The 23,888-nt window shown below is 41.2% G+C and overlaps 2 protein-coding genes across 4 annotated transcripts; both read left to right on the forward strand.

The window, feature by feature from the left end:
* The first annotated feature begins 2,150 nt into the window (after positions 1–2,150).
* PURA (purine rich element binding protein A) lies at positions 2,151–11,000 on the forward strand. 3 transcript variants are annotated; one of them, XM_081090814.1, is made up of 2 exons: positions 2,151–2,165; positions 8,552–11,000. In XM_081090814.1, exon 2 carries the CDS (start codon positions 8,696–8,698, stop codon positions 9,656–9,658), a length of 963 nt encoding a protein of 320 aa, XP_080946940.1. In that variant the 5' UTR covers positions 2,151–2,165; positions 8,552–8,695; the 3' UTR covers positions 9,659–11,000. The 3 variants fall into 3 exon arrangements, with proteins under 3 accessions (XP_080946940.1, XP_080946939.1, XP_080946938.1); XM_081090813.1 differs by lacking the exon at positions 2,151–2,165 and adding an exon at positions 2,614–2,862; XM_081090812.1 differs by lacking the exon at positions 2,151–2,165 and adding an exon at positions 7,582–7,765.
* Positions 11,001–18,631: 7,631 nt separating this feature from the next.
* On the forward strand, positions 18,632–23,480 carry IGIP (IgA inducing protein). Its single transcript, XM_081092909.1, is given in 2 exon segments — positions 18,632–23,203; positions 23,205–23,480. Coding segments are annotated over 2 exon segments (162 nt in total). The 5' UTR covers positions 18,632–23,152; the 3' UTR covers positions 23,316–23,480.
* Positions 23,481–23,888: the final 408 nt, after the last annotated feature.

A 23,888-nucleotide genomic window follows, 5' to 3' on the forward strand; every position in this document is an offset into this window, starting at 1 on the left:
AAAACAATTTTTAAAAAAGATTTTATTGATTTTTTTACAGACAGGAAGGGAGAGGGATAGAGAGTTAGAAACATCAATGAGAGAGAAACATTGATCAGCTGCCTCCTGCACACCCCTACTGGGGATGTGCCCACAACCAAGGTACATGCCCTTGACTGGAATTGAACCTGGGACCCTTCAGTCCACAAGCCGATGCTCTATCCACTGAGCTAAACTGGTCAGGGCGGAAAAACAATTTTTTTAAAAAGATTCAACAGTTAGGTCCTATTTGGGATCTTCATAAGCTTGATGAAATTTAATGAGGAAAACTGCACCTAAATTTAAAATTGTAGTTAGAATACCAGCAACTATACAACTAGTAATTTTAAAGTTGTAAATGCTTGCCCTGGTCGGTTTCGCTCAGTGAATAGAGTGTTGGCCTGGGGACTGAAGGGCCAGAGTTCGATTCTGGTCCAGGGCACACGCCGGGTTTGCAGGGTTGATCCCCAGTAGGGGACGTGCATGAGGCAGCTGGTCAATGATTGTCTCTCATCATTGATGTCTCAATCTCTCCCTCTCCCTTCCTCTCTGAAATCAATAAAAATATTATTTTTAAAAAAGTTGTAAATGCTTGATAAATATGCAGTATTGAGAAACTATAGCTTGCTTTGGAAAGGTTAGCTCGTGCTGTTCCCATAAGAGATCAAGTTTACAGTAAAGATGCTTGCTCCTCATATAACTAAAAAAGGTGGTGGTGGGGAGCTTATTGAGGTGAAACCTTCTAATCTTTTCCCTCAGTACCTCCATGTATTTTAATAATTTCTCTGACTTTCTATTTTTTCCTCTTCTAGAACCTCCTGGACAAAACACTCTTTAGGATATCAAGTTGCAGAAGACTGCAGTTTCAAAGATATTTATATAGTAGTGCTGCCACCTAAAGATGAGGTGAATAAAGAAGCAATTCAAAGGAAATGACCCATCATTCTTAAACCTGTCTCAAACATTTTCTCACCTCTAACTAGGCATTGATAAACATTATGCTGTTAGTATGGGAGCTGAACTGTTTCACAATAACTTACTGCTGAGCTGCAATTTTCTATGGCAGAAAATTTCAAGCTCAAAATTCAAATCTTTTAGAGTCTTCTATGGTTTGGGGTCTCCAAGAATATCTCCCGAAATTATTTCTTTCAGACATTAGACACTGTCTACCATACATGGCGTTGGGGGTGGGGGGTGGGGAGCGGGGGGGGGGGGGTGGGGGGGGATGAAAAGATACCTGGAAGTAAACATTTGACGGATTTCCGATTTAGTGGATAAAGTGAGGGATAATATATCTATATTTCCCTCTATCACTGACAGACTTCTTGCAACGTGAACTAATACTTATTTTTTGTAACTCAATTTCCTCATCTATAAAATGGGGTTAATTTCACTTTGCTCTTACTTACCTCGCAGGTTAATTAGATAAGCTTATTGGAAAAGTAAGCTTATTGACTTCTCTGAAATTAAAATGATAAAGATAGTGAAAGCAGTTTTGTTTTGTAGCTAATAATTTTTAACAGATCCACGTTCTATGCACGCAGTGTTGCAGAATGAAGCTGTGGCAGCATACGAAGCCAGGAAAAAAGTTGCCGTGCACCAAAAATCTTGTTAAACTTGGTAAGATTTCCAGGCAACTCTTAAGAGGACATTTTATAGTTGTGCATTTCAATCTCTGCATAGCAATTTGTGAAAATTAACTCGCCCCTTTTGCTTTCTCCCTCTCGGCCCAAGGACGCATACATAATATTTATCAGAGTTTTGTCCTTAGTCACAGTCCCTCCAAGGGGCCCAGTTTCACCTACACTGCGTGGGAGGCCGGGCAGCAAACCCCACACTTCCTGTCAAGGATTCCCGGGGCTGCAGCCCGAACGCGGTCGACCCACCTTCCTCTACGCTAATCCTGCCCTTCCAGCCCCGCCCGAACGGCGTTTGAAGGCCAAGGTGAGACCCTCCCGGGAGATAAGAGGCCCTTTGCCTCCAGAGAAATGAGGGCGGGACGAGGGCCGGAGGGGGGCGGAGGGAGGGTGACGCGCTGGTAGCTGCACCAACTATGACTCTGAGGGCCCTAAACTGGAGCTGACGCAGGCCCTGCAGGGCCCCGTTCCCGCTTGAGCCCGGCTTCGGCCTTCAAATCCCAAGAAGGGGTAAGTCCTCCAGAGGCCGCTGCCGGCGGCGGACGGAGGAAGTGCGGGCGGAGAGTCCGCAGGCAGCCCCCTCCTCAGACGCGCTTCCAGGCCTGGGCCGCTGACTGTTGACGCGCCGACGGCGGGGGGCGCGCGCACGCGCAAGATGGGGGCGGAGGGAGCGCGCTCCGCGGCCGCCGCCGCCGCCGCAACTGAATCCGAGGGACGTGAGGGCGGAGGGCGAGAGCCACGGAGGGGGGAAAATGGTGGGTAGCGCGGGGCGCGCGCTGACGTCGCCCGGAGTCACGCACGGAGCGCCGGGTTACGCGCCGACGTCTGGCTGCCACGACTTGCCGTCTGCAGCGGCGGCCGCGGCGAGCGGATCCCGTCGGGGAAGGAGGAGGAGGGGGGAGAGCCAAGGGGGCTGTGAGTGAGCGGGAGAAGCCGCGTGTGAGCGGGGCTAGCCCGCGGGAGGGAGAACGAGCGAGAGCCGAGCCAGCCTTCCGAGTCGCCTCCTCCTCCTCCCCTCGGCGTCCCGCCCCCGCCTGCCAGCCCGCCCTCCTCCCTCCTCGGGCAGCGGAGCTCCAGCGAAGCGCAGCTCGGCTCGCGCCGCTGTCCAGGACAGGTGTGCGCGCGCGCCCTCCTCCCCCTTCCTCGCGCCTGCCGAGCGCGCGCCCTCCCTCACCTGCGGCAGGACAGCGCCCGCCCGCCCGCCCGGGTAAGCCCCTCGCGACCTTTCTGCGGCCACTGCCACAGCTCGAGCCCACCCCATCCCTCTAATCGCCTTCTTACCCCCCAGGAGTAATTACTGTACTAGTAATTATGTCTGTGTAGTAGACATCCCCGCACCCTCCCTCGGGAGACCCTGGCAGTGCAGCAACGCCCCCCCCCTCCTCCCCAGTCGCGCAAGAATGAACACCTCCAAAAAAGAACAAAATAACACGCCCCATAAAGAAAGAAAACAATCCTACCTCCGCAGGCACTGGAGACCACCAGTGGTGCCCGTTTGCTTAGCAATCCCTAAGCCCTATTTTCCCTGGCCACCTTCGCCCGGGGCCTGGGACAGTGCGCCAAACGTGGCCGGCACTCCCTGCACGGCAACCCTGGCAGAAGGGGAGGGGAAGGAGGGTTCTAGGCTCCACTACCAACCCCTCCTCTCCTGTGTTCCACCTCTCCCTTCCCTCCCCCCTCCCCCCGTAATACATACACCCGCCCAGGATTCGTTGTAAAAATGAAAAATAATAGCATTCATGCTGACATCGCAGATGAAGCCAGGCCCAAGGATGGGTGGCCCGCGCAAGGCATTTTTGCTGCCCCACAGAGCTAGGTCAGCTCAACAGCCTCCTCTGCCTTTGATGGGGGCCAAAGGAATGGTTGTGAAGCCGGAGGGGCTTCCCTTCGAGCAACAGTGGGCTCCAGAGGCGGGTGAGATGTGTGTAGGGGAAAGGACCCAGGGACCGCCCTCCCCCGCAGATCTATCTGCCTTGAACCTGAACTTGGATAGAGAAAGGCCCAAGAGTCCGACTGGGGCAACTTTCTTTGGTTCGTTGTCTACCGCTGAATAAACGCCACCTTAATCTCGCTGTCTCTGCAGACCCTCTTGAGGGTTCTAATTCGTTCTTATTTGGGCCCCTTACGTTTCTGTCCGACCAGGCGCTTTGGGGCAGCTTTTTGCAGCGGTATCTGTGTTTGTGTCTCGCGTCCTTGGAAGGGAGGTTCTAGTGCTTTACAATAGGCTAAATTGGGTTTGACAGCTTTGGGTAGACTGTCAGAGAAGAAAAGGGATTTTTTTTATTATTATTACTTCAAGACCCCCCACTGTTTCCCTCCCAAACGGACGTTTTCAAATTTCGGCTTTGAAAATTGGAGTGTTGATTAGTGTGTGGAGGGAGTTGCTGATTTCATTCCTTTGGGTACTAGTAAAACCATTTAAGTATCTTCCGGAAGAGAGAGAGCTATTGACCTTTGCATTGGTTCTGTTTGGACCTGTTGGGTACATAAAATGTCAGTTTTCTGAAAATTTTTGTCTAATTTAGAATGTGTGGTACGTTTATTTAACTCTTCTGAGCATGCTTAAAATGAAAACGTTTTGTGAAAGGCGAAGATTTTATTACATGGATTGTTCTCTTAAATTTTAAATTTTAAATTTATATCTTTAACCCTACGCATTAAAATAGCATTGTAGAGGCATACTATTAAAGTTCAGGCGAGCTATAGAAAGGGGATGCGCATTTTTAAAAATGATTGGTGAAATAATATTACTATTAGCCTTTGTTGTTGTCATTAAATGTTAAGATCTACTTGAGAGTCTCCCATAATTTTTCTGGTAGATAGCCATGAGAAGTGGTAATTTCTCCACTTTGAACACTTGCAGTACAACATTCCAGTTTTAATGATTTGGATATTGAAGATAATTGTCTAGTTTAAGACAAGCATTTAACCTAAGCAGCACTTGAAAACATGTTTTAGTGTTCTTGTTCTCTTTTATTTTAGAAATTGTGATTTTGTGAAATTTAATCGTATATTGTTTCAAAAGGGCTTATTACCCAGAAGAAGATCCCCAGTCTCCAAGTTTATTTTATAAATGCGTGTGCTAATTTTTACTTTTAAAAGGCAAAGCTGAATTAGGTTATTTCAGAATCACCCATAGTTCAGGCTGAGGGAAATTGAGGCTTTTTTCTTTTTGGTTTTGCCTAATGTCTGTTTCACTTGCAAACAATTTTTTGTTGGTAAGAGTTTGTTAAAGACAGATGATGGGATTAAAAATAAAGCAATCTATTCTCTTCAAAATGTGTGTTAGTGTTACTAAAGGCACAAGAAATCTAGAGACATTTATCATTTTTTAATGTAAGCATACTTTGAAAAAGGGAATCTTTTATGATTTTTTCATTAACACATTTTGTTGCATATTAATATAATATATTTCGTTTTTCTTTCTATTTCCTACATTGCATTGAAATTTTAAATTTAATCTTACAACTACTTATTTTAAAATTACATATTTAAACAGCTAGACACTAAAACTGGCTTTTCATTTACCAAGTTAGTATATTGTTTAGGTAGTTAACCAATGGTTAGAAGTCATTTTAAATCCACAAATTTTCTAATGGATTTTCAATGTTAGGATGCAAATCTGACTTTGAAATTCTACTTAAGGTTCAAACTTTTTGTTTTAAGACTTTCCCTGGGTCATTATTCATTCTTCTTAGATTATCTTTTTAAGGCTACTGTATTCTATAACCTAAGAAAAACTGCCTTTCACCACCCTCCCAATCTGACCAAAAGTCCAGATTTACAGGCTTATCCTACAATTAACTCTTGTTTGAGCAGTGAGAAAATGTACTAAATATCAAATTTTTCATTGAATTGTTTTGGAAAAGGCATTACTCTCATTTGCTTTTTTAGATACATTTAAAAAGTAGGTGGGAAGCTGGTTTATAATAGCAAAAATTTTATATATATACATGTAGAATAAATAGCATAAAATAAGTAAGTACATATTTATGCAGAGAGATCCAGGTTTCAGTTGTTTGATTATTTGAGCTTAATATTCCCATTTTAATCGTTCAAATGATATTTAACTTATGTTTTGTCTAGAAACGTCATCAGTTACTTCTGTACTGGGGAACTAAGAACTCGGTTCCTGGATACAGTTTTTCAGAAAATCAGAACATTCCCAAACTAAAATTGCTTCAGAACCCCTGAACATAATCATTTGGGACAGGGCAAGAAATTTAGACTCCAAAGGTGGTCCAAGACGGCTGACGGCTTAAAGCCCTAGTTTTCTGCCCTGGGGAAGTGACCATTAGCACGGAAGAAGGCTGGCGGGTTGGCGCGTGCCCCCTCATCGCAATCCTATTGGCTTTGTTGCTGCCTTGCGCTCTTCTGAGGGGGCAAGAGCTTGGTATAGCGCAGGATAAACACTTGAGGAAGAGCAGCGACTCTTCTAGCTCGGACTTCACCAGATCTTACCCTCAGCTTACAAGTGGTACCAAAATGCCCCTGCTCCGCTGGGTTCTGTAAGGAGACCCTGCCACTCAGCGTTTGCGTCCGTTTGGGGCTGGGGTCTATCCAGGGTCCTGATCGCTACTATGGGAGCCTCGAGAAGCCTCCGCTTCTTTATACGTTTTTCTGTGTGGCTCGAAGTGCGCTTATAGTTCCTACGTCCCTTTCCCGACAGGAGAGGGAGGGCAGGAAAATCAGCATTGAAAGGGAACTATGTGATACTGGAGGATGCCCCCCAAACTAAGGGGAAGTTCTTTATGGTGCCCAAAGCCTGGATTTCTACTTCTTAGTGGGCTTCCCCATTAGGAAGTCATTTCCAGGACCACTGGCCAGATGAGTGATTCTAGAGCTGGCTCACAAGATTACCTCAGTTTGCTCTTTGGTAGCCAGGGTGCTTTTTGCCCTGTTATCTCTTGAATAGGAGTAGCAAACGTCAGCCTAGAGCTGAAGTAACTAATGCTGGGTAGAATGGGGCCCTTGCTAAGAGAAAAAGAAAGCTGTGGATACCTAGCAGGCAGGTTTGCCCAGGATGTTAAGGGAAATATTAGGGCTTTGAAGGCTCAGGTATTGACAAGGCTTATACCTTGGACTGGTCTGGGTTTCTTGATCATTAGTACTATTTTCACCTCTCTTCCAGGAAGCTTGGGCAACCATGTACTCAGCTGTTTCCAGGGCTAAGAGTGAGGGAGACAAGTCTCCTTACTTGAGAGGGTGCAGTATGTTCAGTGGGAATGGAACCCATTGATGGGATAGACATACTCTTCTCAGGATGGAGGCAGCAATCCATGCTTGAGAAAGTCAGGATTAGGGCTGTTAGGTCTGTACCTTCTGAGCCCCTGTAGAAGGTGATGGGTAGGGGGTAGGGACATTGGCAGGGGGTCCTCTGGAGATAGGCCTTAGCTTTCCTACAGCTGTTAGGACTGCAGGCTGCAGTGAGGTAGTTATGAGCATTTGCTATATATTTTGGAGAAGGAAAATAGGCCTTAGATTATGCCTCAAATATAGGAAGAGAAAAATCAGTGATTTCTGAGACTAGAGACAACCCCTTTAGCTGTCACTGTCCAAAGACTCATTGGTTAACTAATGGTCGGTAACCTAGCTGTCTGCCCAAAAAATCATTGAATGTTTTACTTTTTGAGAGGTGGGGGCTCTCCTTGACACTCGGGAGTTTCTGGGAGGGGCAAAATGATGAGTGAACCTGTGTTAATGAATCCCGTAAGGAACTACGTTTCCCAGGAAATTCCTGGCATTTTTAGCTCGTGAATATCCTAAAGCCTGCTTGATTTTCTCCTCCATTCTGGGTCCTTCCGGAGAGGAAGAAGAGTGGGCTAGGGGGCTGAAGGCTCGGCAGGGCCTGGTTCATCTGCAGAGCTGGCCAGCAACCTAGACTGGGCTCAGCCCTAAGCAGAGTTGCCCCCCTTCCCCAAATCTCGGAAGGAGGAGGGGGAGGTAGGCAGGCAGTCTGGGTCCCAGAGGGGGCTGGTGGAAGGTTTTTGGGTGAGTGGGGGTTTCTTTTTGATTGTTGTTTGGGGGGAAGGGCATAGCCAACTGGAACAGGCATTGCGGGCACCCCGGCCCTGGTGCGGCCGCCGTCCTCTGCTCAGCTCCCCCCGCCGGTGAGTGCGCCCGCCCGACTGTGCGGGGCTGCGGTTGGGGGGAGGGGGGAGCGGGATCATCTGAGGCCAGAGCCGCTGCGCTGGGAGGGGGAGCGGCGGGAGCGAGGGGAGGGACCGGCTAGGTGTCTGCTGCTCCGCGCCACTGCTGCCGGCGCCCCGACCTCATCCCCAGCAGCCCCTTCTGCAGCTAAGGGTTACTGCTGCACCACCTCTCCTCTTCCTCACCCTCCTCTGCGGCCAGGGCTCTGCGGTAGGAGACAGCCCAGCCTGGCGGCATGTGGGCCGTTCTGGGTTTGGGTCTGGGTCTTGTTGGGGCCTGCAGGGGAGGGGTGGCCGTGACTTGGTGTCCCTCTCTGCAGAGGGCTCTGCTGCGCTGCGCAGGCCCCTACCCCCACATCCCTTTGGGGTCACTGGAAAGCAGAGCTCAGGCCCGCTCCCTATGCTTAGTATGGCAGCTCTCGTCTCACCCATAGTCCCCCAACTCTCCGGGCCAAGGCCGCCCAGGGTCTGGCCAACAGCGACAGCCACAGTGGTGGCGGCAGCAGCAGCTGCGACGCAGCGCGTCCTGCTCCCCCCCCCCCCCCCACCTCCCAGCCAGGGGTGTAGGGTGAGAGCCTGGGGTGGGCGCCGCCTGGCGGGCGGGCGGCGGGCGGGGGCTGGCAGTGGGGAGGGGGCGCAGGTCACGTGCCCGGCGGGCGGGTGGGTGCGTACAGTAGGGCGCCCTGCTACTGTACTGGGGAGTCAGTGCCCTGTTACCGGGTCTCGTCTGTCTCGTCTCTCCCGCAGATCTCGCGAGAGTGGCTGACTGGCTGTGGGGGTTGCGGCGGCAGCAGGCGGAGCCGGGGAGGGAAAGCAGCGGCGGCTGAGGCGACTGAGGCGGCGGCGGGCGGAGCGGCAGCCGGCGGCGGCGAGGCGGCGGAGCGCAGCATCATGGCGGACCGAGACAGCGGCAGCGAGCAGGGTGGTGCGGCGCTGGGCTCGGGCGGCTCCCTGGGGCACCCGGGCTCAGGCTCGGGCTCCGGCGGGGGCGGTGGTGGCGGCGGGGGCGGCGGCGGCAGTGGCGGCGGCGGGGCCCCGGGGGGGCTGCAGCATGAGACGCAGGAGCTGGCCTCCAAGCGGGTGGACATCCAAAACAAGCGCTTCTACCTGGACGTGAAGCAGAACGCCAAGGGCCGCTTCCTGAAGATCGCTGAGGTGGGCGCGGGCGGCAACAAGAGTCGCCTCACTCTCTCCATGTCAGTGGCCGTGGAGTTCCGTGACTACCTGGGCGACTTCATCGAGCACTACGCGCAGCTGGGCCCCAGCCAGCCGCCCGACCTGGCCCAGGCGCAGGACGAGCCGCGCCGGGCGCTCAAGAGTGAGTTCCTGGTGCGCGAGAACCGCAAGTACTACATGGATCTCAAGGAGAACCAGCGCGGCCGCTTCCTGCGCATCCGCCAGACGGTCAATCGGGGGCCCGGCCTGGGTTCCACGCAGGGCCAGACCATTGCGCTGCCCGCACAAGGGCTCATCGAGTTCCGCGACGCTCTGGCCAAGCTCATCGACGACTACGGAGTGGAGGAGGAGCCGGCAGAGCTGCCCGAGGGCACCTCCTTGACTGTGGACAACAAGCGCTTCTTCTTCGATGTGGGCTCCAACAAGTACGGTGTGTTTATGCGAGTGAGCGAGGTGAAACCCACCTACCGCAACTCCATCACCGTGCCCTACAAGGTGTGGGCCAAGTTCGGACACACCTTCTGCAAATACTCGGAGGAGATGAAGAAGATTCAAGAGAAGCAGAGGGAGAAGCGAGCTGCCTGTGAGCAACTCCACCAGCAGCAACAGCAGCAGCAGGAGGAAACCACCGCTGCCACCCTGCTACTGCAGGGTGAGGAAGAAGGGGAAGAAGATTGATCAAACTGAATGGAAAAAAACCCCACACACATGCATACACACACACACATACTCACACACAACTACACACACAGAAAATATACTGTAAAGAAAGAGAGAAAATAAAAAGTAAAAAAAAAACACAAAACTCCAAGGGAGCACCACCCACAGAACCTCCACCAACTGACAGTTTCTCTTCTTGACTTGCCACCCATCGCTGGATGTTGTCCACTTTATCCACCATATAAAACAGTAAGCAGCTGCTAAAACAAAAAAAAATACAAAAAGTAATAACATTATATGAACTGTGTTTCCTACTTGATTAAAAAATATAAAGAACTGAGTGTTTATTTCCCTAATTAACCAAGAACTTTTGTACACGTTTAAGCTATTATTATTAAAAGTGTTTGCAAAATGGTCAAGATTATAATATTGCTGAATTATATAAAAGTCCTTTTCATGTTGAGCTAACATTTGACTTTAGCACAAAAAAGAGATATTTTAGAACACGTAAAATAATATTTTTAGTTTTTCTCATTTTGTTACCAAATTTCAAACCTTACATGGAGGTTATTATAGTATATTTGACACCCTATATACCTGTGATTAGAGATGTGTATATATATATGAGGGCTAGGCATGCTGTGTGTCTGAGCTTTGTCTAAATGTTATGCAGAAGTTTGTAGAGTTAAAGGTACGTAGGTTTAATTCATGCAAGATAAACAATAAGTGCTCTCTTTTATACAATATGCATTGCATCTGGACCTTAAACATAAAAATGGTCAGTGAAACTTCTGTGAACATGAAGAAATTATTAAAAAAGGCATTTAAATGAAATTTGCTAAGTTGTGATTTTTATGGTTGGAACCAAAGTTATTCAAATAGCAAAAGGAAATAGAGAAAGAGAGAAAAAGGAAATCTCCCATAATATTTTTCTGCATCTGTTTGCTTTGAGTAGTCATTTTGTCACTGTCTATATGAGATGTACTTGTATTGTTCATAATATATTTTTTTCATTATGTGTAGAAAGATTTTAAAAACTAACGTGCAGCAATTTCCAGTGAACCTGTACTTGGACATCAGGTAGTGAGTCTATTTGTGGTCACTAGCACTGTCTCCTAAACTTGTAAGAGGTCTGAAGCTATCCTTTGGTTTTTGCCAGTGCTATTAACTTACGTAGACCTGTTAAAAAGCAGAGCAACACAATTATAGTTATCCTACTGAGCCATGGATTCTGAGTTTCCTTTTAAAAGAGAAAGCTAAGTTAAGTTGGTGTACCTAAAGGATTTCCATGTAGCTGTGGTGCTAGTTATTACTGGCTACATTTTATGCTAAGTGTATTTGTGTTCCCCAAGTGTACAAGCCTATCAAAAGTATGTTCTATCATTCATATATTCAAGGTGTAGCGTATGAAAATGAAAAGATTAGGAGAGCACTTTACCAAGCTGGTGTCCTCCAAACTGAAATTGTTAGTAACGATAGTCTTTTACAGGTTTTCATTTAAAAATGTTTGTGTGCTTTTAATTGACAACTAACTCCTTGCTGCTGTATAGTAAAATATTAATATATTTTTATCATTAAACTGCTGCATGACTATCATCTTTGAGTGAAGAGAAAATGTTATAAAAAAAGATGCCTTAAACAGTACATTTTGGTTTGGAATTCTGTAGAAAGCATTTTGTGTTTGTTTTTTTAAAAAGGACCTTGTCTGACAGAGAGGGTTGTGTGGATAGAATTGTTTCTTGGCAAATTCAGACATATAGATCTAACTGCTGTATGTAGGAGACATCACCTGTAGGAGCTGGAAGGTGTCAGTGCTTCTCATATTGTAAAGCATTGGCCTAGGAAGGTGAAACAGTTGTCTTTTTGAAGGATTTTTTTTTTTCTGCTGGTTCTTTGGTTTTGATTTGATATTTTTAAGCTCCCTGGTTGAGTGTGTTGTCTTTGTTTTTGAGATCTACTGTATGTGTTGAATAACAAGCTATTTCCATTGTACTGTGCATTTTCCCATTATAGTTCCCATAGTTTGCTTTTACTATTCATACAATGTTAAATATGAAGTGACCGTACAATAGTTAGGAATTTCTTTACTTACAAAATCACTGGAAATAGTTAAATTGCTTTTCCCCTTTCCCCAAGGTGCATTTTCTTATTTCCACATAGTAAAGTTGAGCTTTTACAGTGCATAATGTGACATTTGGAATGCTTATTCAACTGCATGTAAACATTAATAACCTGCACTTTTTTGTCTTAAGGTTTGTTGAGCTGTTTTGTTCACTGTACTTTAACTGTGATATGGAAAAGACTGCATTATCTGTGCTGTTACTAGTTAGGAAAGAGAATTGCTTTGATTTTGTCTCTTGTTTACTATAGCTTCTTAAAGTTAATCCTTGTACTACAGGTTGTTGGAGTACTCCTAGATCAGTGTTTTATAGTAGCCAGCAATAAGTAGTGCAGGTCAACAAAAACACAGCAAACTTAGGCTAAGTGTCCTTTCTTTGAGATGCGAGTTCTCTCATGAGGTTTTCTTTAGGGTCTAAGTTACCTAAAATGAAGCCTTTCTTACCTATAGACTTCCGATTCTGCTTGGAATCCTACTGGATCAAGAAGCACAGTTGTGCAGTTGTCTTTACACTATAACAGTTAAACACAATCTTACCAAGATTTTGAAACCATTGTCTGATTTATAGTCAGTGGGTTTTAAAAGAAATCCACATGCAGATCTTGTAAGACTTAAGAGATGATCATAGAAAAGACTAAGTGACTGTAAAGATGCTCTTATTTTGCATCTCACTTTACCTCCCCAAGCACCCTCCCAAACCTTCCCTTCTCAATCCTGTTTCATCCCTCTCCCTCATCCCTTTTCGCCTCCTGCTCCCCAGGTGCTCGGTACTTTACCAAGGTCTATATCTCAGTGTTTTATGTTGGAGTTTTTCCTTGTTTTTATTTTACTAGTTGGTAAACCCTGTTTGTGCTGAAATAAAAAAGGAAATGGTTGGTATATTTGACCATATGTGTTATTCATAGAAGACAGTATGATCAAATGTGCCAAAAATAAGCAAACAAAACTTAATTCCTGACAAGTATGCCTTATTTTTTATGATCTGCTTTGTCTTATAATTAAGGTCCAAGAGTTTGGTTAAACTATTATTTGCCTAAGTATACAAGAAAACTTGAAATGCATTGCAATATTGATGTTCTTTAAAATGAGAGACACTGTCAAGTAATTTAATCTAGAGATCAGCCACCAGATTTGAAATGCCCATATATATGTGTGTGTGTGTTTGGTGGTGTTGTTTGTTTGTTTTTTCTTTTAAATCACCAAATCTTTTTTAAAGCTACTTTTTATTTGTGCCTCCTATTTGTCATGCTGATGTTAGAAGCAGCAGTCATCCAGCCACAGAGGGAGCTAAAGTTAACTAACCAGAACTGTAGAAATCATTATACATGCCTTTGACAACAAAGGAAGTTTATAAGAAAAGCCATGTTGGCTTTTCCTCCACTAGATACAGATTGGAGATAGATGAATATTTGCCAAATGGAAAAAACAACAATGCAAGTTAGGAAAGACAGACTTTTCCAGCTTCTCAAAAGCCATGGAGAGTAGAAACCAAAACCAATAGGGAAAATAAAAAACCTTGAAAGTCTCACTTTCTAGTTGTCCCATGCAGGGGTTGAAATTTGACTCAAAGTGGAAAATATATATCAGTGTGTTTTTTAGGTCTTCACATCTGGAGATGGATAACTATTCCAAATTATTTTTCAGGTAATTGAGAAAGCTGCTAGTAATTTTAACCCCTGCCTAAAGAAGACAGATAATTTTATTTGGGAGCAAATACTTATTGCCTTGAAAATAGCACTGTAATAGCCTATGATAATTAGTTGTAGAATTACCTTTATCCCTTTGAAACTATGCAAATTATTAAACAAGTGTAAATTAGGACTCAATTAAAGATAGTTGATTATATTGCAATCAGATGGCATTCACAAACTTAACTGGAGAATATACAAATAAAATCTATTAGTCTAAGAGTTTTGTATGCTAACAGAAAAATATAATTTAGCTACCTATTCTAAAAATGGTGAATATTATTAATATTGTATAATAGGACTGGGAAGACTGCCTCCTTTTTTGAAGAGAGAGAGAGATATTAAGGATTTTTATAATTATTTTTCATCAAATTTTAATATTTTTGTCAAAATTTTAGGTATTTAATTTGTAAAACAGTTTGCTTTGTACTGGCATACAGAAAATAGGGTATTGATTTTAAACTTTTTGAAGCCAAGTGATCAAGTACATTTGTAATAAAAGTCAATGGATCTATATCAGTTGTACTCACTGTTTTCATTTCTTCTTAATATAGGAATGCTGTACTTCCCTGCAGGAAAACTGAACTAAATTTGGGTGGGAGGGAGGGGAAAAGATAAGGTCAATGATAATGAGAATCTGGGTGGGTAGTACTGGCCCAAGCATTTTACATAATCTTTTAAGTCAGTTAAAATTTGGTATATTAAAAAGATGCCTATGTCAATTTTTTGTTCCTGTTTGTTTTTTTTTTTTTTTTAATGAAAATTGATGTTTGTGGGGGTTATCTCATTTACTGTTTCTGTGCTTTAACATTTTGCAGTTAGCACTGTTGAAACTTTCTAAACATTCTTCTTTCATGACATTTTGAGATATCTACCGACCATTGGTGACTGGATCATGGGCATGATTATTTTTATCTCCTTCGAATGTTCACCCTCTCTTCTTCATATTCCCACTCATTTTTTAATATTACTTACACACATTCCAGATGATTTTAGAATGGGGATTTCTGAAATTGTTGCTCTGGTGGATTTCATAGTTCCACAATTCATTTTATTATACATGTGAACATATTTTTAAGATTGCCCCCCATAAAACACGAGATATCAAATCTAATGACTTTTTCCCCTTTTCAGAGTCTTTTCAATATCATAATGCGATCCTGCTTTCTAAGTAAAAGGATGCTAAATCCAGGGGATCTTTAGCAACTTAGGTTTGGAACAATTGGTGATAATCCTGAGTATAACATTTATAGTTGATTTTCCCTAAATTTGAATATCTTAATAATTTGGAGATATATATACTTCCCCATGAGAGTGGAATGAATAGGAAGGAGAATTTAACTAAAATTGTTTGTACAAAGTTGTCTGTTAAAGTTTATCCATTTTTAAATCAGACATTGTAATATTTCTGGGGGTACTTTCCGTTACAACTTAACTGAATATAGGCCATTCATAATGAAGTATACTATAAAACTAAAGTGACCACTGCTATTAAAATTACTGTTTTCATCCAGCAGCATTAGTTACTATAGGGAATTTACAATGTTTTTTTTAAAACAGCTGATTTTAATATTTGAAGTTATTAATCCTAAAACTTAACCTAAATTCAAGGCCTAGGCCATTTGACAGGCTCTTTTGGAACATTAATTATCATGGGCTAAGTGAAGATCGTCTAAACTAGCAGTGGCATGAGTCAGGTAGAATTTCTAAATGCAAGAACAACCAGATGAAAAGTGAAGGATGATTGGTTTCAAGCCAACAGTTTGTCATCTTTCAGCTGCTAAACTGATGACCAAGTTTTGATGTTGAATGGTCTGGGCAATGTATGCCTTTAGGAAAGTTTGAGTGTGGCAAAAGTTATGTGTTATTCTTAAAGAGAATTTCATAGCTACTCATTTATTTTGTCTCCATGTTACGTTTGGTATTCATTTTCTTTTTCCTGATGTGCTTTGCTTTTGTGGAAAATTGTCTTGTTTGAAAGGTGGAAACATGGTGGTGATACTCTATGTAAAATAAAATTACTCTTACAGACCAGAAATATTTTACTCAATTTTGGAATCGCAAGATTTTAGTGTTTTTATGAATGCATACTTTGTTAAAATGATTATTAGTAATTTTCTTATTAAATTTTTGTAGCATTTCATGGGAAAATTTTAAGCTAAAGAATTTAATTTTCTTGATTTAGGATGCACTTTAATAATTCAAAAGGCCTCCAAGTTCAAGGACCAAACCTTTATGTTCTAAAATCTTAAGAAACATGGAAATATTCTTGTTAGCATGTGTTTTGGTCTAACCTGGATTAATGTAGAAGGATCCTAAGAGGACTTAAGAAAAGATGTCCTTATTGTAAACTGGCAGTCAACGTAATGAGATAGGTGACTTATGTATTCACCTTGACTTAGTCAAACAATGATGGCAATCAGCTAATGATTATTAGACACGTGTTGGGAGTGGATCAAACTCGCATTCAGCTGGAGTGGATTTGACGGTTTCCAGTTCAGGTAGTTTGTTGGTGGCACTTCACCTACCTCCCTGCCTTACACATCTGGCATTTTCTTTCACCCATCTTCCTTTTTCCTTGTTTGTCTCTCCTTCTTTATTCTTTTTGCCATAGGCTTGCCAGTGGCATTCAAGCTTACCCCATTAAGAAGGAAGTAAATAAATTGCTGACTCCTGTCTTAGAACATAGCTAATTGACCCCAGGAAAATTTTTGTATTATGAGGTAATCGGGCAGTTTTTCTGACTGCTATTTTCCCCATAGTCTTAGTTGGTAGTTTGAAGGACATCAAAATTGTCAAGAATTTGTGAATTGAAGAGAGTAAGAAGTATGTGTATTTTAGGTAAGTTACTGGGGCTGAGACTTACTGCTTTGGAAATCTGAGAGCAGAAAGGAGAGAGTTGTTTGATGTGCTTTTGTGAGTGTGATAGGTATATCGGAATGGTTTGGAGGTAAAGTGGGAGGATTTTTATTAGAGGTAGGAAAAGATACTAAGGTGGAATCTTAAATGAGAGTTTTTTACTAAGGACAATGAAGTTGATCTTTGCTAAGGAAATTTCAATTGCCAGAGAAAATGGGTCCCTTGTTGGTTATGGGGAAGTTGTTGGTCTGTAGCTAGATATTATAATGATGATGCATTATACAGATATGTTTTTAGATGTAGGATTTTTGCTTTTCTGGACAAATTACGTAGAACAATTGTGGAATGGCAACTTTTCTGGTCAAGGCAAGTTGGTCCCGCAGACTTATTAGTTTAAGAACTTTTTCAGTTATCCTATGTAATAAAAGGCTAATATGCAAATTTTCCCTCAACCAGGAGTTTGACCAGGGGGCGGGGCCGGCCAACTGGCCGGCCAACCACCTGCAGCCCCTCCCCCTGCTGGCCCCACCCCCAATACCCCCACCTCCACCCCGATGGATCAGGAACGGGGCTGGCCAGCCAATCTCCCGCATCTCCTCCCCCGCCTGGCCCAAGCAGCCCTGATTGGGCGGGCCGGCCAGACCCCACCTGTACACGAATTCATGCACCAGGCCTCTAGTAATTTATAAACTATCAGGAATATATATCATATGTATTCTCTATTCTCCTGGGCTCATATTATAAGATAACTTACCTTTACTTTTCAAAATGGTCCTTAGATCAAAATCATTTGACTTTTTTGCAGTCTACAAAGATCTGTATTATACCTTGTTTTTATAGCCTTTAGTCCACATACATTTCTTAGAAGACAACCATAAGCCAGATAAAAACACTAAATTGCAATATTAGGCATCTTTTCTATTTCTTCTACATTTGCAATCCTAACAACCATTTTGACATTGTGAACCTTATGAGACCCTCAGAATACTATATTTATGAAATCAGACAACATACCACCCCCCCAAACTCAAGTTTGTTTGTTTTCCCACTTTTTCTGTTACTTTAAAATTGCAGAACTCCCAAGAGTTCAGTGGTGGAAGATGTTAATAATATAATTTAGTACATCTTGGAAGTTCTTATGCCCTTTTGTAGAGTGAATTGAACATGTTTAGATTTCTGTTCCCAATATCCCAGAAGTGTTTTAAATTATATAAGATAAAGAATTGCTATAATACTTACTTTTAAAGTTACCTAATTCAAGTATATTTGGATTAACTCTTGTTTTTTAGTTTAGTATGTACTTACTCTCAGTGATTTTGACAGATTATTTTCAAATCTGTATATGTGATAAAATCTGTTTAAAGATAGCTAAAAGAAAGGTGTTGATTTTGTATTTGGGAGGTAATTTTTTGTTAAATTCATTAACAATAGCAGAATTGTTTTTATTACTTATTTTGTAGAATTGACAGTTTGATTTTCACGTTTCATTGTGTGTCAGATTTGAACTTATAATACAGTTACAAGTCAGTCCAGAGCCTTCTTTAATAGCTCCTACCCTTAGGAATGTTGAAAAAGAAGTGAATCCCCAAACCTGTGTCAAGAACCAGTGATTTAAATGTCTTTGAAAGGCTTCCTTGAGTCTAGTCAATGGAGATAAATGATAGCCCATTTCCATGCTGCATTGTTGTTAGGGTTTATAAAGTTGTCAATATGTAAAAGTGCAAAAGCGGGTAAAACTATGTAAAATTGCCTATAAATTTTCTAGTTTTCATTATTTGCACTATTTACCTTTGCACTTGATTTTTTGGAAGTTAAGACTAGTCACTTTCACTTTTGTTTCTAGTCTTTTCTAATTTCTTACAGAGTTATGTTTTTAATATCCCACCCAAAGCACGCTTATATGCAATTAAATATGCTTTGTAAATCTGAAAAAAACATTTCTTAGTGTTAGCTATGTGAAAAAAAAAATTGTTTTGATGAAATTTTTAATATGGACCTTTATTTGCCAATAAAATCCTTTGTAAGTGTGAGCTTTATTAAACTATTTGAATAGACAAAGTGAAAGCTTAGGATAGAAATATATATATATATATATATATATATATATATATATATATATATATATAATGATGTCTTTGAGATCCAACTTCCAGCCTGAGATGGGTTGGTTTTGGAGTGATTTGTATTCACTGAAATCAATGAGATTTGAGTCTAGCTGGGTATTGGCTTAAAAATCTGGAAGTGAAGTGGGTGGCAAGTGGCAGCTCCCTCTTTCATGTAGTTTTCCATAATGCTCATAGAGTTTTCTCCTGGTCAATGTGATATAAGTGGTATTGAATAATTATATTAAATGAATATTCCTTTTTGGAATTCAAAGTTGACTCACTTTTTGAGGGGGGCGTGGCAAGGGATAAGAGACTTTATTTTAACTTGAGGCATTCTTATAACGTAAAGATGTGCTCTAGAAAGAATAGGAGAACAAAAAATATACCTGTGAACATATATTTTGTCTTAGTGAAATTGTGCAACACAGGTAGGTTCAAAATTGAAGGGGGAAAAAAAGGTTGATAGTTTTGTCAATAGTGTGAAAATGTGTTTTGGCTAAAATTATTTTTGTAAGTTGTTTAATTATTTCATTTTATATTCCCTTTCCCATAGCCTTTTAGGCAGCTCATACTTAAAACCAACAAGTAAGAGGCCTCTCTTCAGATCTGATTTATTTTTGGAATGCCAGAGTGTGTTTCTAGATTGGGGGGAGCTGGGAGTAATGTTTTAATTCTTGACATCCTCTTCTCGGCATGCCTTGCTAGTCATTCTGGATCTTACTGTTTGCAAATTGTGTTGAGAATTCAGTGATATGTTTGAAAAGAGAAAGTCCTCTATGACATAGTGTGAATGTTTGTGGCTGGAGCCTTGTAGCTTTGTTTTTAATTTGAGTAGAAAGTTAAATTTCCATTGTTCAGATTTTAGGCTTATGTAGTGGAGTTGTGCCTGGTAGTTGTCTAAATATGGACCAATTTGGGGACACTAAGGTTGGCAAATGTGTATCTGACTCCAAATAATCCTTTATTCAAAACTATAAGGCTTGCATCATTAGAATTCTCTTAAGTTTTATGTTGTCAAATCTTTAACTGTGGATGATGATCAGCATTATGTCTATGAATTTCCTTTGGGAAAAGAGAAAAATTCAGTCTCCAAACTTTTTCTTAGAGACTAAATTTACCCTATATGGAAAATGAAAAATATTTTAGAAAGTGGCTTTGATTATTTTTATGGAGTTTAATCAGCTTAATTAATTATTTTTCCTAGTTTGAAGCACTATTTTGCAAATGTGAATAAAAGGAAAAGATCAGCAATTTGCCCCCCCCCCCCCCCGCCCCTTTAGGCTCTTTTTAGTTTCCTGCCCCCATTTCCCAATCCTGATGTAAGATGAATTACGGGTATCCCTCTAAGTACCTATAACCCCTTTTGGGGGTTACAGATTCCTTTGATAATCTGATGAAAGTGATGGACCCTCTCCCCAGAAAAAAATGCACATAGGTAATTTTGCAAATAACCTCAGGTGCATCACATATCTTCTGAAACCCAAGTTAAAAGATCTCGGCTCTAGATAACTCTATAAAGAATATTTTAATTCAGTTGATAAAATTAATAACTAGCTATTGGCTTAAAACATTTCTGGAATTACTGTTAGATGGTGGCCCCGATTAGCGAAATATGACATTGTAACCAGCTTTGTTAGATATTACAACATCCAGACAGAAGGAAGAAAGCAAAGTTCTGAGAGCTATTTATAAGGAGTCAGGGCATCTCTAGACATGGGAGCCATTTCTGGTTCAAGGCAGGGGTCAGAGTGCCTGATAGCTTCTAGCAGGGTAGAGTTTGATAAACCACAATGCTCAGGATGCCAAGGGGTTAGCCATTATCTTAACCCCTTCCTCACCAAAAGATTTTAGTTTTGTCTATTGGGAAACAAGATGTCACTAGGAAAAAAAGATTTGCCTTACAACTTTGCTGGAACACATCAGTTTGGTGATATGTGGGACACCAGTATTATTTTTGAGAAGGTGCATAAAACCAAAGTAAATTATTCTCTGTGTAGAACATTATTTATTAGTAACATTTCTTTGGATGTATTCACTTTGACAATTTTTACCAGTAAATATTGGTTTTATTTAAAACTTGGAATCCAGTTTATAAATAGGATAGTTGATATATCTGTCCTTTCCCCCATGTAAAGAATAGTTTAAAGATTTATGCATACTTTTTACATTTCTCTCTTGATGCCATGAAATGGGGTGGGTGGCGGGGTGGAGATCTTTGAGTCAACAACCGACAAGATGTCTTCTCCAAATTTAAAAATTGAGAAGCAGCACTTTAAGTCTAATTCTACACCATTTTAGTGCATGTATTAGTTTTAATAATGATTTTTGGTGCATGCCTTTGGGCTTATTCAAAAGTGTACAATAGGAAAGTATATTTCCTTTCTTAGAAAGGAGATGTTTTTCTACTTTGCAACATGTGATTACAAAAATCTTCCTCTGTGGGAAGATTAACCATGTATTGAACTACTGAGAAGTATATATTTTTAGATATACAGAAGGAATCTACATGGAGCAGCATTCAGACCTATATAGAAGTCATAGCATTCTGTATAGGACCAAAAAGGAAATAACATTAAACACTTAAACAGATTTTGTTGGGTAGAAATACCTTTAGATCTTGCATTGACTTACAAAAAGAAAATGCCACAGAAGTTTGCTGAAAACTTTTGTTGTTTGAATTTTCTCTGTCAGTGTATTTAACCCAAATACAACAGTTTTGGGTTTACACATACATTAAGAATCAATAAATCAAAGCTAACTAAATAGATCAGTCTGGTTTGCCAATCCAGCTTGACTGAAATAAGTAAACTAATCACTTGCAACATGAAAAACTGTCCAACTCCTAAGGTTTTGACAAAATAACCTTGGCTGATGTGGGGAGATTCCCACTTTGATTTCTGACCTGACAGTGAAGATTCATACTTCACCTGATTTCAAACCTGACTATGTCTGTTTAAGGAGCTATGGTACAGTTTGCTAATTCAATCTCAGATACCTGTTGATTACCTGTAAGATCTAGAGTCCAAAGTAGCCAGCAGCTGTATCCCTGAGTGCTCTGTGCCCATCAGATGTCTTAAAGTAAGCAGGGTTGGGACAAGTCACAGCTCAGATGAGTGCTCTCAGGTGCTGTGGACAGCCCCAGCTTCAAGAATGGTAACTGCTTTCTTGGGAGTCATCACTGAAATAATGTCCCACATGGTGTTACTTACTGTAGTTGCTCTCTCTTCGAGGAGGCCCAGAGCACACATTCTAATAGCTTGTGGTACTCAGAGAGGGGGTGCTAACTCTGATGCCCTGGCAAAATTCCAGTTTAGGGATGTGGGTCTTCTTGCCATTCTAATTGGAAATATGCATTGCTTTCCATTTTCCCTGTTGGTCTCAATGCAAACCAACCTAGTCTGTTTCTTTGCCCCAATCCCAAGTCGCTTAAGATGCTGGTGTGTAATATATGGGCCAAGTTCTTGTCTTATCCCAATTGTACAAGAGTTAAGGATTGATTGAGCGCAGTGTCAGAGTGCCCTGTAACTGGAGGGTAAACTCTTGTAATACTTCGGCGATAAAATTGGCCCTCTTTTAATATAAGTTGGGGAGTGTGCACTGTTCAGAGGCTTCTATCCATGAGGTGTGACCTAAAACCTATTTTCCCTCTTTTCTTATAGCATTTTGAGAAAATCTGTTGGGTTTTCAGTAGTCAGGGAAGGCCGGAGTTCTGCAGCTTTAATCTAGGTAACTGAGGCTGGTTTGAGCAAGACTTTGGTTAATTAACTGGATTCTCAGATGCCACAGACTCCGTGAAAAGTCACCATTATTTTCAATGGTTGTGATAGAATTTCCCCCAGTAGCCATTATTTTAAGATTATATTACAGAGTTGCTTTATTTGAGCTTTTTGTGTATACACAATCCCAAACTGGAAGAAATTTAAAAAAAAAAAAAAAAAAGGAATCCTGCTGTGAAAGGTATATATTACTCTAGATTTTTCTTACTGTAAATATTGTAAGATTGTAATACTGTCGATATTTTATTAACCAACAAATGTTAATCTATGTGAATTCAGACTTATTTTAAATGTGCTTCTTATTTTACTGTGTGTGGTTCTTGTTGCTGACAGTATTAAGTTATATTCTGATGTAAGATTAACTTTATTAAAGAATGTAAACATTAATGTTTCCTTATGGGAAAACAAATAAAGTATAAAGAAGACAATTCTTTTCAGTAAAATATACTATGTATTTACACTTGCTAGACCCAGCACCACTTATAAATTTAGTACATTGTTCAGAATTTTAGTTAACACAGCTGACATGGTTGTGCTCTGTTTGAAAGTCTAAAAGTAGGTATTGTTGGAATATAAACAGTTTGTTTTTGTCTGCTGTGAATCATCTTGAAATTTCTAATCAAGTTTGTAAAATTTTTATAGTAAAGCATTTTAATGACAATTTAAAAATTTATCTTCTCTAAAGAATGGTCAAAGTGATATCCTTTCAGAAATAGAATTGTTCTTTAATATCTTTCCAAAATGACTTTGGTTAAATGGACCAGATGTGTATCAGTTAAATTTTAGGACAAAGTTGTGATATTCTTTGAGTTTACAAGTTAATCCTTATTGGAGATGTGCCAATTACATAGTAGAATATCATTAATTTGTACTGTTTGGGGACCCCATTGAGAATGCTGAAATTTGCCAACTAAGAAGTAAGCAAATGCAATTTAAAAAGTAAATTTGAGCATTCTGTATTAAATATGTGTAGTTATTATCATATGAAGAAGCACTGTGTGTCAGGCTGTAATATAAACCATACTTGCTGTCATGTTCTCCCATCTCAGTGCTGGGAACTCACCATGTGGAAACCAAGCAAATGTGTTGTGCATCAGCCGGCTTGAGTTTGTTCAATATCAAAGCTGAAACTAGCGAGGTCTGCTGTACTGCTTATTGAAGTATTGTGATTCTTTTAGGCATTGATTCTTACAAAATATATACTGTAACAGTATACTTTGTACAGATTTAAATTTTATTTGAAAAAAATGAAATAAAGTAGGCAAAAAATAAAGATGTTTATTTTTCATGTGACTATATAAACAGATCAGTCTTTTGTTTCAGTGCCTTTGGGGAGGGTCTGGTTGCTCCTGGGTATTCTCTTTTTTTTTAATATTTGATAGATGGAAACCATTTTTAGCACCCAGTGACAGGTATACTTGCCTGGTCATTAATTGGCTGCAGCATTAAATGTACTCTCACACTGGAAAACGATTTTTTAAAACAAATTGGGTTTGTGGTTTTTTTGGTTGTTTTTTTATTGATGACAGCACGAATGGCATCCCTATCTTGCTTCTTGAGTCCATTTTGAAAATTTTCTGAAGAGAAAGAAAAACTTTCCCCTATATCATGCCTCTCCCATGGAAGGTTTTTGTTTTCTGTTGTTTTACATTTGGAGTTGGTTTGGGGTCATAGAAGGGTTACAAAGAGTATATGACAAAA

Source organism: Myotis nattereri (genome assembly GCF_964212035.1).
Source record: "Myotis nattereri genome assembly, chromosome: 5".
Classification (NCBI taxonomy): domain Eukaryota; kingdom Metazoa; phylum Chordata; class Mammalia; order Chiroptera; family Vespertilionidae; genus Myotis; species Myotis nattereri.

Bases quoted from the DNA above. Each gene is read 5' to 3' on its own strand.
- PURA (XM_081090814.1), top strand. From the start codon at position 8,696: ATGGCGGACCGAGACAGCGGCAGCGAGCAGGGTGGTGCGGCGCTGGGC.